The sequence below is a fragment of the Neopelma chrysocephalum genome, unplaced genomic scaffold (assembly GCF_003984885.1).
Source record: "Neopelma chrysocephalum unplaced genomic scaffold, ASM398488v2 Primary Assembly neopelma1_89, whole genome shotgun sequence".
Taxonomy (NCBI): domain Eukaryota; kingdom Metazoa; phylum Chordata; class Aves; order Passeriformes; family Pipridae; genus Neopelma; species Neopelma chrysocephalum.
Genome location: NW_020897751.1, coordinates 1,393,610 through 1,411,955, shown reverse-complemented (window position 1 = coordinate 1,411,955; position 18,346 = coordinate 1,393,610). Strand labels below are relative to the sequence as shown.

Genomic DNA, 18,346 nt, shown 5'->3' with positions numbered 1-18,346 from the left:
AGCCCCTCTGCTCTGGAGCCAGGCTGGGAGAGCTGGGGGGGTTCCCCTGGAGAAGAAAAGGCTCCAGGGAGACCTGAGAGCCCCTTGCAGGGTCTAAAGGGGCTCCAGGAGAGCTGGAGAGGGACTGGGGACAAGGGATGGAGGGACAGGACAAGGGGAATGGCTTCAAACTGCCAGAGGGCAGGGATAGATGGGATATTGGGAAGGAATTGTTCCCTGTGAGGGTGGGGAGGCCCTGGCCCAGGTTGCCCAGAGAAGCTGTGGCTGCCCCTGGATCCCTGGAAGTGTCCAAGGCCAGGCTGGACAGGGCTTGGAGCAACCTGGGCTAGTGGGAGGTGTCCCTGCCCATGGCAGGGGGTGGCACTGGATGAACTTAAAGGTTCCTTCCAACCCAAACCATCCTATGATTCCATGATATCAGAAACCATTCCAATTTGTAGGACCACAGTTTCCTCCAACTCACCTGTCCCTGAGAATTGTCCAGAGCTCTCCCCCCAGACAGGCTTCCATCAGCATGTACAGGTACTTGCTGTCCTTGAACGTCCTGTAGAGCCTGGAGGTGCCAAAGCAGAAAATCCCAAAGAAATCCGTTACCCAAGTGTTCCCACTTCCACAAACCCCGTGGCAGGGCTGGGTTAATGCTTGGACTGGGTTAATGGGTGATCTGGGAGGTCTTTTCCAACCTAAACAATTCTGTTGTTCTAGGATTCGCCCCAGGACTTTTTGCCTAGAGCATATTAATTCCCAGATAATTCTTCCTGTGGGTCACTACTCAGATAAAATTTGGGTTTAAACCCCCAGAGTCTGAATCAGCTCCAGTTTGGGTGCACTGGGCAATACTGATTTCCATGGTAGCACTCACATCCCAGCTTCTAAAAGAGTACAATGTCAGTGAAAACTAAACTTCCCATGGGGATGTTAAATCCCCTTGGAGAATTTGGAAGGGAAAAAATGGTATTATGGCAAGGAAGGAGGCAATTCACTGAATTCCTACTTTTCTCCTAATCAGCTCTGAATTCAACAGTTTGGATCTGCAGACAATAAAATCTATTTGGAAATAAGGCATCAAGGGCTTTTTCTTTCATTTTTCCAATTGACTTCTGAGGTGATACCTACAGATCCCTGTTTTTTTCCCTTTGGAAAACCAAGGAAAAACCAGGCTTCTGTGAATACCCAGGGGATGTAAAACTGTCAGGAGATCATTTAAACACAGGTGGGAAATATTCCAGCATGTGATTGTTTAATTATATTACATTAATTATATGTTTATGTATGTGTTTAATTATATTAAATAAAAGAAACTATGGGAAAAAAAACAGAGAATTCTTCTTTTTGCTTAATTTTAGTGTTGAGTTACTTTGATACTTCTCGTGAAAACTCACTAAATATGGATCATTTTTCATGAGGGAACTGGGATCCACTGGGATCCTGCCCTGGGATCGTCCTCTGGGATCCTCTGGGATTCATCCCCAGCGTCCACACATGGAACAGGGCCCACATCAGGGCCTCGATCCCAACCTGATTCTGGGGGAAAAACAGGAAAAATGGGAAAAGTCCATGGGAATGGGGTCAGGGAAAAGGTCAGGAATAGGGGATCCACCCTGATCCCAAAACAGGGATAATAGGGAGGGATATGGGTGTCCCCCAGTGTCCCTTCAGGGCCTTGAACTAGTCCTGCTTCTGGGGGAAAAGCAGGGAAAAACAGGAATGTGGGAATGGGATGGAGAATGGGAGCAGGAAAGAGGGGGAGTCCCAGGGCAGCATCCCTGATAAATGGCAAAAAATAAAAGCAAAATTTGGGATAAAATCCATCCTGATCCCTAAAATTAGTCACAGGGAAAGAGGGATGTGGATGTGCTGCTTCAGGGCCTTGATCCCAATCTGATTCTGGGGAAAAAACAGGGGAAAATGGGAAAAAGGTGACCAAGGGTCCCTGGGAATGAGGCAGGATCCGATGTGGGTGTATCCATTCAGGCTTCCAGCCTGGATATTGGGAAGAATCTGCAGGAGCAGCTGGGATGTAGGCAGGAGTCTGGGGATTGACTCTGTTCAGGGTTCATCCCATGTTCTGTGGCTAAAAGGGATTATTTGCAGCCACAACCAAATTTGAAGGGAAAAAAAACCAACCAGTGTTTCAGCTCTTTCCTTACTCTGGTATTGTTATTTTATATTATTGTTATTTTATATTATTATTTCCTTGCTCTGTGTTGACACTGAAAACCTCAGTTATAACATGACCATTATATGTAATTCTGTATATTATATATATGTATTCTGTATATATTATACAGAATATATATATTTATATATAATTTATGTATATAGAATTTATATATATTTATATTTATTTATTTTTATATAAATATATATATTTATATATATATATAAAATCAAAGGTCAGCTATAACTGAGCATTACATAAGGTAAAAATTTATGGGTTTAACAAAAAAAACCCACCACAATTACTTCTTCAGTTGGCCAAAATATAACTTATCTTAATAAACATTCCATCTACATGAAGGTTTACAGAAACCTTCAAGAATCCAAAATGTGAGTAACCACATATTTTTAATTGCTTGGTAATTTAAATGCTGCTGAAAGACTTTGCTCCAGCTAAGAAAGACCTGCTTGGCAGAAAATTTTCCAGGCATCAAATCTGGCCTAAAATGTGCAGATGAAAAAATAATCGAATATTATTTATCAACTGTCAGGGAAGCCTAAAGTTTATACAGGATGAAAGGGCATTATATGGGCAGATTAAACAGCCTCAAGTTGTAAATGTCACCATATCTGAATGCCTTTTTTATTTATTTTATTTATATATTTTATTATTTATTTCCTTACTCATCTCAATATTTGAGTTTATCTACGAGTCAATTTTATTTAGTGCTGCTTGGCCTCTTCTGGTTTAATGCATTTTAGTAACCAAACAGAATCTGTTCATCAAAGATTTTTTAATGAACAGTTTCATGATGAATTAAGAAAACTGTCAAGTTCTGTGGGAATTTTGTCTTTCCTGTTTTGGTATTCCTGATGTCCTTGCTCCAAGATCATTTTAAACCCACCTTTCACCCACTATCTCCAAACTCAATTAATCTATCGAGGTGTTCAAATTTGTGCCCACAGCACCTGGAAAAAATATGATCCCACCTGGCCCAAGAAAGGGAATAAGCAGGTTGTAAAGAATTTTGGGATAAAAATCACAGGACAACTTCAAATCCCCATGGATGTGCAAAAGGAGGAGTGAGGGGGAAAAGCAGACACGGAGTTTGATAAACCAGGTATTTTTTAGCAAGAGGAAAAGGTTGGGCTTCATGACTTAGAAAATCCCGTCCCACTGCAGGGTTTCCATGGGGTATTAAATATAGTTCAGGGAGGGTTGTTCCTGTAAAGGGTGGGAATTACTGCAGGATATGGGAGGAGAAGACCTCCAGCTGACCCCTCCTTGTTTTCCTTGCCTGCTGAAAGGGTGAGAGGTGGGAATGAAGGAGGATTTCATTTATTAGCCATGAATATCAGTGGCTCCATTAGGAAACCTTTGCAGGCTCAGGCTTTATTTAGGAGGGGGTATTTCTGGCAATGGTGGCAACTGTCCCTCTGCTTGGACACCTTCCTTTCCATCCCCATCCCGACACAGCTCAGGCTTCCGAAAATCAATCCAGAGGCTGAAATAGCCCCGGGGTATGTTTGGCTCCGGCCTAGGGAACGGGAGCATGTTTGGGAATCCAACACCAGAGCCCAAAGGGTGTCACCCTGCAGTTGTCCCCCATGAATCAGAGCTGAAGCCATGGGCTCTGGGGGAATCCCAGGGATCAGCCCGGGAAGGAAACACCCCCTCAGTGATGGATGGGTACCACGTGCTTCCCTCTGCATTTAGCCAGGGGTTTGCCTGGGGCAATTTCTGGGAAAGGGTTTGAGCTCCTCCAGCAAAAGGCAAGTGTTTGAGGATCTCTGAGGGTGGGATGAAGAACCCTTGGCTTAGGTGCCCTTTCAGGTGGATCCAGCTCAGTGACACACCAGAGCTCCTCACCACCCACTGCTCTTACCCTGAGCTCTCCTTCCTGCTGGCAGACACTCCCAGTCCTTGAGGAGCCAGGGAACAACAACCAAAAATGCCTGGCACCTGATTTTATTCCCTGAAGAACCACATGTGCTTAGAGTTGGGACAGGGATTCTCCCCTGTGAGGGTGGGGAGGCCCTGGCACAGGTTGCCCAGAGAAGCTGTGGCTGCCCCTGGATCCCTGGAAGTGTCCAAGGCCAGGCTGGACAGGGCTTGGAGCAACCTGGGCCAGTGGAAGGTGTCCTTGCCCATGGCAGGGGGTGGGATGAGATGAGCTTTAAGGTCCCTTCCAACCCAAACCATTCTGGGATACATGTACATGGAGCATCCCCCACCAGCACCAGCGAGCCCTGCCCAGGCTGCTGGGGGTGCAGCTGCTCCAGGAGCCCCAAAGCCCCCTGAGCACAGCACACAGCCCAGTTAAGACCTGAGTTAAGTTCAGTCTTGGGAGGACATCCCCCATGGGAGGAGTAATCTCAGGTTTGCCTGGAGAAGACCTTATTCCAGGCACCTTATGGACAGTCCCCGGCAGGGAAGCTACAGCTGAGGGGTTTTGGGTGCTGGCTGGGTTATCCCTGTGTGGTTCCAGGGAAGGCTGGGGTGGTCTGTGAGGCTGGGGTGGGGGTGGTACCTGACGATGAAGTCGGAGTGGGCGCTCTGCATGATCTGCTTCTCGGAGCGGATGTGCTCCTGCTGCCGCGTGTCCACGATGTGACGCTTCTTCAGGATCTTCATGGCGAACGTCTTCGACTCCTCGCTCTTCAGCTGGACCTTGGGCACAGCGGGGGAACACCAGGCTCAGAAACAGGGCACACAGGAGTGCAGCTGCCTGGGGACCCACCCTGCCTCCCAACAACCCCACCACCCAACCTGTCTCACCTCTCAGCCATCAGCTCTGCTTTGGGACGAACCTGATTTCTAAAGACCCATCTTACTGCTAAACCGAAAAGCCATTCCTAAAACACCACATTTTTGGGGAAAAGCCAACTGTTGGTCAGGAGATTGCTGCTAGTTAACATCCAGCTTTTCCAGAGCCTTTTTCCACAGCCAATCAGAACTGGCTCTGTCAGGGAATGGCAGCCCTTGGATGTTTGCAGAGGATGAGCAGACCTGGCTTTTCAACAGCACTGCCCGGGCACGACTTTACTTTTAACCTTTAAGCCTCCACAGCCTATTTTTAGCCTGACTGCCCTGACGAGGTTGGCAGGAGCTGTTTGCTTGTTTGCTGGGGTAGCCCTGGTAACTCCTGCACCCTGAGCCACTCCCAGGGACAGGTACCTCTCCCAGAGCCAGCTAGATGGTGGCCAACCCTCCAAAGGAGAAAGGAACCTCATCACTGACCTGCCAGGCCTCCTAATTTGCTGAATTCCCCCAACAGCCACTCACAATAACGTTGCCAGTTAAATGCTTTTCCCCCCTCATAGTAAGAGGTGCCATCTGGCAACTTCTATTTTGGTTTCCGTGTCTGAATTTGGCTTCTGCCAGCAGGGAAGCAGCTTGTCTGTCATTGATTCCCACCAGAAACCCAGCCTGCCTTTTAGGTTAGGAGACAACAGTCATGCAATCCCAGTTTATTTAGTATAATATCTGTTTTTATGCTGTTTTGGTAAGAGAAATGTGGGTTATACCAGACATGGCACCTTCACAGGATCATGGAATGTCCTGAGTTGGAAGGACCCCCAGGAATCATCCAGTCCAACTCCTGGTCCTGCCCAGGATACCCCAACAATCCCACCCTGTGCCTGAGAGCCTTGTCCAAACCTTCCACCATCCTCTTCCCAGCCCTCACACCACAACCTTGAACAGTTTCTGATTCATCTCCTTTGTCCACATCATGGCTCAGGGAACACACAATTCCCTCAGCATTCCCTCTTTGTCAGAAATCCACCTGATGTCCAGAAGGACACCTAGAGCTTAAGGAAACCAACCCCAAAAGGTTGGTTCTCAGGTGGCAAAGACATTTCCACCAACAACCCTAAGAAACGAGAGTCCACCCATCTGTGGCCAAAGTTTTCACCAATAAACTCTTTTTTATCCATATTTATGCACACAAACACACATATATGTGTATACTGAAACCAGATTCGTGGCTCCTGGTTTTCCCACAGCCACAAGCATTTCCAAGCCCACACGAAACATCCCTTTTCACACTGAGATTCCCACTCCTAATTATCATCTTTGCCTGGAAGCCCAGGTTTGCCATTTCATCTTCAGGGAGACGAGGCACAAAGACCTAAACAACCCACACAAAGTAACTCAAAACATTTTCCCTCATCTCTGCTGCCCTGGTATTTATTGAGCTGGGGCGAACACGGCTCAAAGCAGAAAAATTCTGCATTTATGGCCAAGTGAAAGCGATAAAAGGATTTTTGGTTTGGGGTTTTATATATTTTTTGATGTCTCATTTTGAACAAATGACACATGGACTTTATTTGAACTGCTGGAACGAGATGGTGTGATATTTTCCCCTCTAAATCAAACCAGGGAGGTGACACGTGGGGGATGAAAATTAAGGTAAATTCTGGGCTGAGCAGAATTTACCAAAAATTGCAAAAAATAATGAAGGTTTAGCAGGACTAAGCATTCACTTCTGGAGAACTCACCCCTCTTGCTTTCGATGGCAATTTGGATTTCTTGGCTTCCCATCGGACCTTCCATGTGCTGATGGACAAGCACCATCAGCTGCCACCCAAATGATTCCACCCCAAAATCCATGCAAATCCCTCTTAGATACTCCACGGCAGATTTGTTCTCTTCCAGCCCGTATTTTTTAACATCAGCTTGGCCACAGACAAATAATAACCAACACTGGAACCAAGAAAGCAGCTCCAGCAGCAAAAATGAACATTTCTTGGTTGATTTGGACATGACACATAAAAACCCACTCTGAACTTTTTGAAACACAAATTCCTATTTTTCCTAATGTTAATCAGTGTAAAAATAAACACCAAAACCCGGTGGAGGCTCAGATGAATAAATTCCAGAATTAAGAGAATAAAGGGTGCTATGAATAAACCCCTCTGGTATTTAAACCCATGGATTCTGGCTACCTAATTTTTGTGAAAAAGGCTATTTCTTTAATTTCATTACTATTTTTTTTCAGGGATGGAGAATCTGGGGAAATAACCTGCTTTCACACACATCTTTAAAGTAAACCCAGGGAAGGAAATTTCCATGAGGAAGTAGCAGGCAGTGTTTTTATTTGGTATTTGATGATGTTACCACTGCCACAAATGTTTAAATATAGAACAGCCAGGCAGCTGCAATTAGCTAATGCAAGACTTTGACCTAATGCCACTGGAGAATTTAGATCCATTTTCCATTCCCACTCCTTCAGAAAGCAGAGGCTTTGCTGGAATTCGAGACTGGGGGGGGGGTGTTAATTTGCATTAAACTTGTGGAGGCACCAAAACAAGCTGGCCAGGTACGGAATCTAAGGCTCAAATTTAGGGTTGTCCACCTGGAAAATGAGCCCTGTACTCTTCTACTTCTCCAGCACCCCTGAGTCCTCTCCCTGCTTTGGTGTTTCTGCCAAATGAGGTGACTGTGAGGACTGTTTTTATGATGCAAAGCTGGGGGACTCCAGGCTATTCTTACAAAGAACAGCTTTTAATATTAACCTTGTGTTAGTTGGTACAAAAAAACCCCCTCCATGTCTAATCTCAGTCTCATTTCAGAATTATCTAGGAGTCATCTGGACTTTTTATTTTAAAAAACCCAACCAAACAGGACTAACCTTGAGCGGATGAGAACGGGCTGGTCAGAACAGCCTCTCCTTCGATTATGAGGAGAAAACCAGCCCAAGGAGCCACAGAATCCACAAGGACTTTGGGGCTCGGCTCAGTTGGGCAGCAAGCTCAGCCTCCCAAAGAAAACCCACCACAAACCCCCCCAAACCCTGCAGGAAATGGCCGAGTGTGCTGTTTTCCATGGGAAAAGGAGAGGAGCCATCCTCGCTGCCCAGCTCAGCTTTCACTCATCGGAAGCAGCATCTCGGGTCTGAAAGGCCCCGGGACTATTGATCCATTGGAGACCTGCTGGAGCCTTGGATTGCCACGGCTCTGCTGCAGCAGCAGCTCAGTCCCCAAAGGGATGGACACAGGGAAACACCATCTCTCCCCAGCTCTGGTTTTTGCAAGTTAGAAGAATTTCTGGTCCCTTCCCTCCCCCTTTTTGTCGCTCCTCTCCTCACACTGACCTTGCCCAGTCCTTGTCCTTTCACCAAACATCTCCAAAACCATCTCTCCTGGAGGTTCCTCATCCTCCATTCCATCATTTCCAGCACAATATTCCCCAAAATAGTGACCCCTGGTAAACCTGTAGTTGAATCTACTTGAGCTCTTGCCCTCTTTGTTAAAAATGAACCCCTAGAGGAGGATACAAACCCTTTCTGAGGTGAAATAGGAATATATTTTCGCTCCAAAACACAAGAAAATCCAATAAATAAGGAGTGTACTTAAAGTCCAAACACCATCTTAAATAGGTAATGTCCAAAACCAGGGAAGGGGTCAAATTAATTAGATTGGGTCATTCTGCAGGATTCTAATGCAGGCAGTGAACTGCATCCCAGTGGAAAAACAACAGCAGGAATGTTGCTTGCAACTAAACAAGACAATTGTAGAAGGAAAATAGAATAATAACTGTTTCTATTTTGCCCAAAGATCTAAAATTAATACAAAACATATATTTTATATATGTGTTTATATGTTATATATTATGTTATATATTATGTTATACATTATGTTATTTAGGTATATGTTTAAATATTTTATATATAAAACAAAATATATATATGTATTTATAAATGTTTATATATGTTATATATTTTATATATGAAATAAAAATATTTTATATATATGTATATACATATATATATATATAGTGGAAGGTGTCCCTGCCCATGGCAGGGGGTTGGAATGAGATGATCTCAAAGGTCCAATCCAACCCAAACCATTCCATGATTCTATTATGAAGACAAGTGAAAAAGGAGAGATCCAACCTCTCTGCTTTTCCATGTCCTTGTTTCATAGGACCAGAGGTGGATTCTCCTGGGCTGGAACCACTCCAAAAATCATTGCTTTGCTTTAGGGCTATAAAATTCCCCACCTTCCAAAACACACAGAAGCCAAAATCACTCAAGGCCTGTTTTTTGTTTGTTTTTAACAGTTATAAATCAGGTACAAATAAATACGGTTTTACACCTTGGTGCTTTTCCAGACTTTCTGGAAAAATGGACATCGATGAGATAAAATCCAGACCTCAATGGAAAAAAAGCAAAAAAGCTCTGTATGTTCCTTCCCCTTCCTCTTTCCCTGCCCCTGTTTACTATAAATAATATATATGTATTACATACAGTCAGCTCTGAACTGAGACAATTCCAACTGGCCTTGAGGAACTGGAAGCATTAATAAATATTTCCCAGAGTGCAGAAAAATCCCCCCCAGAAGGGTTTATTTTCCACAAAGAGGTGCCTGAACCTTCTAGACTATTTATGAGAGCATGGAGCGGCAGGATAAGGGGGAGTGGGTTCCCACTGCCAGAGGGCAGGGTTAGGTGGGATATTGGGAAGGAATTCTTGGCTGTGAGGGTGGGGAGGCCCTGGCACAGGTTGCCCAGAGAAGCTGTGGCTGCCCCTGGATCCCTGGAAGTGTCCAAGGCCAGGTTGGACGGGGCTTGGAGCAACCTGGGATAGAGGAAGGTGTCCCTGCCCATGGCAGGGTGTTGGAATGAGGTGAGCTTTGAGTTCCCTTCCAACCAAACCATTCCAGGATTCTATTCGAGTCTGGACACCCTGCTCACCACAACCTTGCTCAGCTCTCCAGCTCTCCAAGGGCTCCCAGTTCCATGGGAACACACAAGGAGCAGAAGCTGTGCAAGTACAAACTATTCCATTCACTCTGGAGACGTAAAGCTTTTCCCTAAACACACTTGTAGGAGCTGGACACCAACTCTTCTGGAACTCTTGAGTCCACAACTCACCAACTGATTTCTTGTTGCCCACATCTCTTGTTGAACCCCCTGCATGGGCACAGCCTCTGTAATGACAAAACTGGTTTTCCCAGGGGTTTTTGCTTGCTGTGCATTTCACCACATGTGCATTATTCAGACAGAAACCTGGATATCTTCACATCCCATTAAATAATAACCAACTCCACAGCAGCACTTGGGAGCTGAACTGCAAATGCTTCAGCTTGCTGGGCATGCCCAAGGCCCTTGATTTTTTCCCAGCTAGACCCATTCAAACCACCAAAAATAGCAGCAGCTGTTGCTGAGTGCAGCGTTTGCAAGCTGAGCTCTGCTAATCCCAACAGCTGAACTGCTGCACCAACAAAGCGGCGCCTTCTCCCACCCCCAGCCAGAGAGGACAGCAAGCTTTTCCCACTAAATATATTTATCTTCTTCCTGGATGAAAGAGAAACCCCCATAATAAGATTCTTTGCCTTAGAACTTGCTTTCTTGCCAGTGCTTCTTGATTTTTAGGGAAGGTCTTCCTCATATTGGTGCCTCCTCCAAGCCTACAGTGGTGCTCAGCAGGGCAGACCTTTCCTGTAGGGTCCAGAAAGTCACTCAGATGAGGGAGCTGGGGGGGCTCAGCCTGGAGAAAAGGAGGCTCAGGGGGGACCTTCTGGCTCTGCAAGTCCCTGACAGGAGGGGGGAGCCGGGGGGGGGTCGGGCTCTGCTCCCAGGGAACAAGGGACAGGAGGAGAGGGAACGGCCTCCAGCTGTGCCAGGGGAGGCTCAGGTTGGACATCAGAGGAATTTGTTGCTGGAAAGGGTGGTGAGGCCTTGGCAGGGGCTGCCCAGGGAGGTTTGGAGTGCCCATCCCTGGAGGTGTCCCAGGAAGGCCTGGCCGTGGCACTCAGTGCTCTGGGCTGGGGGACAAGGGGGGCATCGGGCACAGGGGGGACTTGGTGACCTTGGAGGGCTTTTCCAACCTTAACAACTCCTGAGATTAGGGTTTTGAAGGAACTTTCCACATCCATGCCAGACTCAGCCCCCCTCCTGATCTAAACCTTACAGAGAAATCATAATTTGCATATCCAAATTACAGCCAAGCTGCACACGGGGCTTCTCCCTTCCTACCTTGTGCTCAACATCTCATTAATTTTGGGTGACCCATGTGTGGAACAGGCAGGGAGATGGGCCTGGATTAGGCTGGAAAATCAGTCAAGACTTAAAACCCCCCACTTAAGATGTTGCTTGGAAAGGTTGTGGCTGCCCCTGGATCCCTGGAAGTGTTCAAGGCCAGGTTGGACAGGGCTTGGAGCAACCTGGGCTAGTGGAAGGTGTCCCTGCCCATGGCAGGGGGTGGGACTGGATGGGCTTTAAGGTCTCTTCCAACCCAAACCATCCTGTAATTCTATAATAAGATGGGAAGAAAAATCATGGAGTAAAAATGAAGCCTTTAAGACAAGCTCTAGGCTGAGGTTTTGAAGGATGAATCCAGAATGAACTCCAAGTGGGCATCAGGGTGGAAAGTGTCCATGACAGTGAACCTTTTTTTCTTTGGAAAAGTCTGGATTCCGCTGCTTGGGAAAGCACTAAATATTGTATCACAATGGGAGTGCTCTGGGACTCTACAGGAAAATAAATTGCAAAACTATACTCTAGAAATATACACTGAAAAAAGCACCATCCTTGGAAAATCTCAGCTGTTTAACAATTTCTAATCAAATAATCAACTGTGCTAAACCCCTTTAATTCTACACTTTGATCCCTCTGCTGAAAATTTATTCTCTGTGCTTGACAAGACACACAGCGAAGTTTTTTATAAGCAAAGGGCATTGGGAAAATATATTCAAATGTGTGTCTTCCTGTAAAGCCCAGAGGTAAATATTATCTTTCAAAAACGTCTAGAGGCAAAAGGCTAAAAAGCAGCGAGGAATGTCAACGATTTCATGCATAAAATCATTCCCATAAAAAGCAAATAGTGGAAGAAGGGTAATATGGCTAAAATATGTGAGACTCAGTGGAAAAACCCACTGCTGTGGTGTCTTGAAAATATCAAATGGACCCAAACTGCATTGAAACCCATAATGATCCTGCTCTGCTCCTCAGTTTGGCTTTCTTTGCAAAATAGCACCTCTTTTTATGGCTTATTCCTTCCTCCAACAGGGGCTGGAGCCTCTGGCTCCACAGCTCATATCCTGATCTGGTCTCTGCCTCTATTTCACGGGCTGTGAACACACCTCAGCTTCCCAAACTTTGACAAGACCCTTCCCATCAACAGACGGGCCCTGAGAACTTGTTTCCATCGACAAAGGATGCATTGAATGTCAACAGGAGTTCAAAATCCAGGCACAATTACAGAAAAACAGCCGTGGTGCAGCCCTGTCTGACTGGGTGGCTGAAATGAAGCATCCTGCATGTCCTGAGGAAGGGAATTGCTGCAAGAGATTGAGAAGGGACGGGGAAAAAAGGGACAAATCATCCTTAACCAGTGTTTTGTGAGCTCAGGAGGAGCAGTTTTGTTGTCAGATAAATGTGGGATTTACTTGAATCCCTCTCTTAAATCCACTTCTTCCCCTTGATGGCACCCAAAAGGCCCGTTCTCACCAAAGGATGGAGGCCAAAGAATTCACAGAATCCCAGAATTATTTAGGTTGGAAAAGCCCTCCCAGCCCATGGATCCCCCCTGTGCCCGATGCCCCCCTTGTCCCCCAGCCCAGAGCACTGAGTGCCACGGCCAGGCCTTCCTGGGACACCTCCAGGGATGGGCACTCCAAACCTTCCTGGGCAGCCCCTGCCAAGGCCTCACCACCCTTTCCAGCAACAAATTCCTCCTCCTGGCCAACCTGAGCCTCCCCTGGCACAGCTGGAGGTCAATCCTGACAATTAAAAATAAAAATTAGGAGACTCCAAATCGAAAATGGACCTTTCTAATAGAAAGCTTTGTAACAACTGGGACATACCATCAGAAATTTCCACTAATAAATATCTGAATTCTGCATCTGTCAGGCCATAGGAAGACAATTGCACTGCTTTTTTTCATTGCCATCTAATTAATTCACTAATGGCTTTGTTTACAAACCAGGCTAGAGGCTGCAATAGATTTGATTGCACTTCAAAATCTGTGGCCAGATTTCTCTTAAAACCCAAATAACACTGAAAAGTGTTGCAGTGTCCATTTAAAAAAGGTCTTGTATGGCCCCCATAAAATGTGGCTGAAACTTTTTCTGTGTGGTTTTATGTGTGCCTTTACTCATCTCCATATTATAAAGGGGTTTTGCTTTTAGTGGCCACCATCAAGCCAAAAAGACTTCAAGGGGGTCTGTGTAGCATATAAAAAACATTAATGGCTTGGATTATAAAATAAGAAGAATCTTAGTAACTTTGCAACTATTTAAAACAAGCCAGAGAGGGCTGGGAGCATTTTTGAGAAAAGGAAGGGAATTTAGAGTAGTTTTTACAAATTGAAGCCTGTTCAGTGCCCAACCACCCTCTGGGGGAAGAACCTTTCCCTGAGATCCAAACTCACCCTCCCCTGGCACAGCTCCAGCCCTTTCCTGGGTCCTGTCACCACTCATGATGTAAAGCTCAACAGCACATTTATTCTTTTAAAGAAAAGAGTTCTTTGGGTTCAGGTGATAATGGTTTTCAAATCCATACAACCCAAGCTCACCAGCTGTACGTGTTTGTGTCTCCAGGTAGGCTACAGACAATAAATATTAGGAGTAAAACTTCCTGGGAACCTCCTTCCCTAAAGACTTCAACAAGAAATTGGGGAAAACTGATCAGAAGTGATAAGGAATATCTGACTCTGCTGGATGATGGGATCTGCAGGTCCCTTGCAGCCCCAGGATGTGCCAAGCTGGGTGTCATCCAGAGGACATGGACTTGAATTTTACCTGTGCTCAGCCACCACCTACACAAACTGATTTCAAGGCAATAAATGGCTCTAATCCCATATGTTCAGATACTCCCACGTATTTATTTCAGAGCTGTCAAAAATAATCTTGATATAAAACCAAAAGAACTGACCTGGGGCAGACAATTGGAAGCGCAGGACTTAAATGAAAAGGAAATTAAGGAACACAGACAAGAGCAATAAAGTCCAGGAGAGATGATTTATGAGGGCTGGGGACACCTGACCCACATCCCTGTCCTTTGCAAAGCAGGACATGAGCAGGAGGTGACACTCCCTATTCCCATGTGGCACTAAGGCACCTGGATCCCAGCACAGGAGATGCTCAGCTGACCCAAAGCAGAGAAGCTGAGCTCCAAAAAAGAGTGGATGCATCCCAAAAAGTCCACTCCTATTATTTTCAGGGCAGACTGTGGTCTCTCCAATCCTGGATGGTTTGTCCCCTCAAGAGAAGCCTGGATAAAAGTTGATTACAAAGTCCAGTTAGGGATGAGGAGGAGCAACCACCAGTTGCCCTCTTGAGTGGTGTGGGGGATGATCCCAGGGGATTTTACCCACACTATAAAAATCCTCCTCCTCACAATGTGCTTTACTCATTTGATCAATTTTACTCTTGGAAAGCACAAAAATGTGAATGTTTTCCAGGAACATTCCTGCACTGACAGGCTCCTGTAACACACTCAGGCAATAAAAGAGTCAATTCCTCCACCGTGTTTTACATTTCGTTCCATTTTTAGCCTGAAATAATAAACCCATGTTTTTCATGGAGGAGGTGGAAGCAATTTTAGGCTCTGTTTTGACAAAAAGAATATTTTCTTGGTTTTACAACATCTCCCTCTGTGGTAAAGAAAAACAAAATAAAATCTGCAGCGTCGAGCTACACTTTTAAATATCTTTTATCCTTCTGTGTGCAATTCAGCATTAGCTAAAAATGAGCTGAACCAGCATTTTCCTGCTTAGGAGAGGGGCACCCACCCCTGAAAAAAACCCCTATGAGGTGATGAAAATGCTTTTGCCATCAGTAGGTTCAGGGCTTCTTGGAGGCTTCTGAGATGAAGGGACTTCAAAAGGGCACAACCCGGATTAAACTCCTGCTCTAAAGCATCCTCAGCAGATGACTACAGAAGGAGGAGGGAAAGGGAATGAGGGAGCTCTTGGGGCTCTCTTCCAAAACAACAGTTGCTAACAGCAAACAAATAACTAAGGAAACCCCAAACCCCAGGAAGGGACCGACACTCTCCCAGACACTCTCTCCTCTGCACGACTTTATAGACATCCAACCAGGAAAAGTCAGAAATAAATCCCAGGGCAGCTGTGCTCTGAACACAGAATTTACTGTTCACCTCACAAATAATCACCAAAACACCCCATTTTGCCCGTTTTCCAACTCCCAGCACTACAGGTGCATTTGGCTCCCGCAGGGTTACGGAGAGGGGGCTTTCCCTGAAGTTTTGTGATGGCAACACTAACTCTGTTCCTTTTCTGCCCCTAACTTGTAGGAGTTCTTGACCTATTGTGCCAGTGTCTGGTGTCAGAAGCTCCTCTGTGATGTAAAATACCTCCCTCTTTCTGTTCTAAGTTTTTGCATTGTTGGGCTGTTACAAACAGGCCCTTGGGTCTCCTCCTGCTCAGGCTTTGCTTCAATAAAGAGCTCAAAATCCAACAGAGCAAAAAGCAAGCTCAGACTTTGTCTTTTCCCTACAATCCTGCAACAAATGAGCAGCTTTCTGGGATGTTCTGCCATGGTGCAGGCACTGAATGTACAGCTGTCAGGAGAACTATCTCTAGACCTGAAATAGAAACTGTTTAGGAGCGACATGGTACCTTACTCTGGTGAGATTTTAGGTTGCTTTTTTAATCTTAGTGCTCAACAGCCACACAGGCTGTTTTTAAAAGGCCATAAATCAATGCCATGAACCACTTAGAGAGAAAATCACTGAATATTCTGAGCTGGAAGGGTTCTTTGAATCCAACTCTTAAGTGAGTGGCCCATACAGGGATCAAACCCACAACCTTGGTGTTATCAGCACCAGCCGAGTTAAACTCTCTCAACCCACCACATAAATTCTTCTTGTTACTGCAAAGCTTTCTTTGTACATTTTTACTCTCGAGGAACATGATTTATCTTTCTTCACCCCTCAGAAAACACATAATCCCATCATATAATTTTCAGGTGTAACTAAGAAAAAAGAGGGCTCATAACACGGGGCTGATGCCAGGAATAAGAAGAAAGGTCACCTACCAGCTCCACTCGGCCAAAGCCTCCGACTCCCAGGGTGTCGATGATGTTGAAGTCGGCCAGTTTCAGGTTGGCAAAGAAGGCAGCTTCGGCTTCGTATCTGGAGTTTTTGAGGCGAAAAAACGGAAATTTCTTAGAGGTGCAGCCCGGGGCACCGTGTGCCACCACGCCCGCCCGGCGCCAGCGCGGGGGCGCAGCCTTTACCTGCCCCGTGGCCATCTGGGCTCTTAGGGTTTGCTTTTGCTCATGGGGCTTTGCTGGTCCCGGTTCCAGCCTCGCTCCGGTTTTTCCGAGGGGGAAAAGCAAACCTCCCTAGGCATGGCTACAAAGCAAACGCCTGGCACTGCAATTCAGCTCCAGCCACCCGCCGGGCATTTTCGAGTGAATCTTCTCCTGCCTGGTTTGGTTGGTTTTTTGGGTTTTGGTTTGGTTGTTGTTTTTTTTTTTTGGTGTCTTTGAGTAGTTTTGGAAGATAAAAGTCTCTCATAGGAGTTTCTCTTATCCACAGGCCGGCAGTAGTTTCTATAAATGTTTATTGGAAGTGGCAAGATCATTAAGGTCCCTGGAGAGAAATCACAGCCAGGTTTTATGAAATCAGATCCGATAAGCTGTGGGCTGGTGTGCAAATGCCTGAAATGAATGACTTCAGTCACATATCAACATTCCTATGAGGATATCTTCCCTTCTTTTCCTCCTGTAAACTCACTTGGAGTAGATGTCTCAACCCAGGTTCCAAAATCCAGATGCTCCCTGCCTTTAGCCCGTGTCCAACTGGCTCCCACAGGCGTCCACCAAGCCCCTGACCAGGGGTAGCATGCAAATCAAACACATGCAAGCCTGCCAAAATAAGCTTCCCATGACTACCCCCATGAACATGAGTCCTCCAAAATAGCTCCTTGTTAAGGTTTGTGCTATTTTTAGAAAGGGCTCGGAGGGGAAATGGATGAACAGGATCCACCCACTCAATAAAATGTGACATTCAGCTGCCGGAGAGTCCCCGCGAGCGTCCGACCTTTGGCCGGCAGCAGCACGGACTTGTATGGGAAAAGGGAGTTGGCTGGATTATGGAGGGAGGCATGGAGGGTGTACAGGGGCAGCTGGGTGGTTTGCAGGACTTAATTTGAGCAATTAACAGACTGCAATCACCTGTTTCACCTGGAGGCTTCACTCGTGCAGGGTAACGGAGTGACAAACCATCCCAGTGGGAACCACGGACACACAAATCCACCCGTCCAGCTTTTGACCGTCCCCTGTCCGTCACGGCCTGTCTCTATTTCATTAGCAGCTTGGAATTGATTTCCTGACTGATTCCCTTCAAACCACCTTCCTTTTAGTCTATTTAAAACTCCAATGACACTGGGGGACAGAGAGCAAAGACCCATCATTTTTCCAGCGAAAAGGGGAAAAAGAGGTGTCAAGAAATGCGAAAGGTCTCGCCATCGAGCCCCAGATCCGATGCAATAAAGCACAATTTTCTCTCGGGGAGGGGGGTGTGGTGCTGTCAACAAATTACTTCAGCTCTGCTTTATTATTTATACTGTCACCAGATCCCCCGGGTGACCTTGCTCCTGATGCATCTGACTTTGGAAACCAATGAGCGCAGAGCCTGCTCTGAACTTGGGATAACCTTGTTATTGATCGCTCTGTGCTCCTCACGAGCTGCATATTAAACCAGCCACCAGAACACCTCTGCTGAATCCACCACATGTTTAGACATCCCCTTCTAAATCACAGCAGACACATCGTTTTAGGGGTGACAGGGCAAAGAGACGGCTCTAATTTTCGGGATAAAAAATTAGAGTACTGGTACAGAGCAGTTAAACACCCTTAACGATTTGTAATTGATATGAAGGTGAATTCCCAGCATGGAAGATTTCACTTCAAAAGCCAAACTTCAGGTCAGGAGTCAAAAAATGGGTTGGCTTGGAAGGCACCTTAAAGACTATCTAGTTCCAACCTTCCTGCCATGAGCAGGGAGACCTTCCACCAAACCAGGCTGTGCAAGCTGAAAGCTTCTGGATTTTCACTGGAACATGTAAAAAGAGGTGTTCAGGTGTTATTTTGCTTAGAAAATATACTTTCAGAGTTCTTGTGATTGCTTTTGGAAATCTCTCGGCTAATTCTCTGCTCAGGTGGAGTTTGTACACACAGGTAGATGAAACAGATTGGATGCAGTTTTTCC

At 45.9% G+C, this 18,346-nt stretch overlaps 1 protein-coding gene across 4 annotated transcripts in view; it reads right to left on the bottom strand.

Moving 5' to 3' along the window:
• Nucleotides 1-18,346, bottom strand: part of PRKG1 (protein kinase cGMP-dependent 1) — a 358,823-nt gene that overhangs the window by 11,280 nt on the left and 329,197 nt on the right. For all 4 annotated transcript variants that reach the window (XM_027692990.1, XM_027692989.1, XM_027692991.1 and 1 more), the window contains 3 exons: nt 16,168-16,264; nt 4,692-4,831; nt 464-553 (listed from right to left, as the gene is read on the bottom strand). In XM_027692990.1, the coding sequence (XP_027548791.1) occupies nt 464-553; nt 4,692-4,831; nt 16,168-16,264 (327 nt within the window). The remainder of the gene's footprint in view (nt 1-463; nt 554-4,691; nt 4,832-16,167; nt 16,265-18,346) is intronic.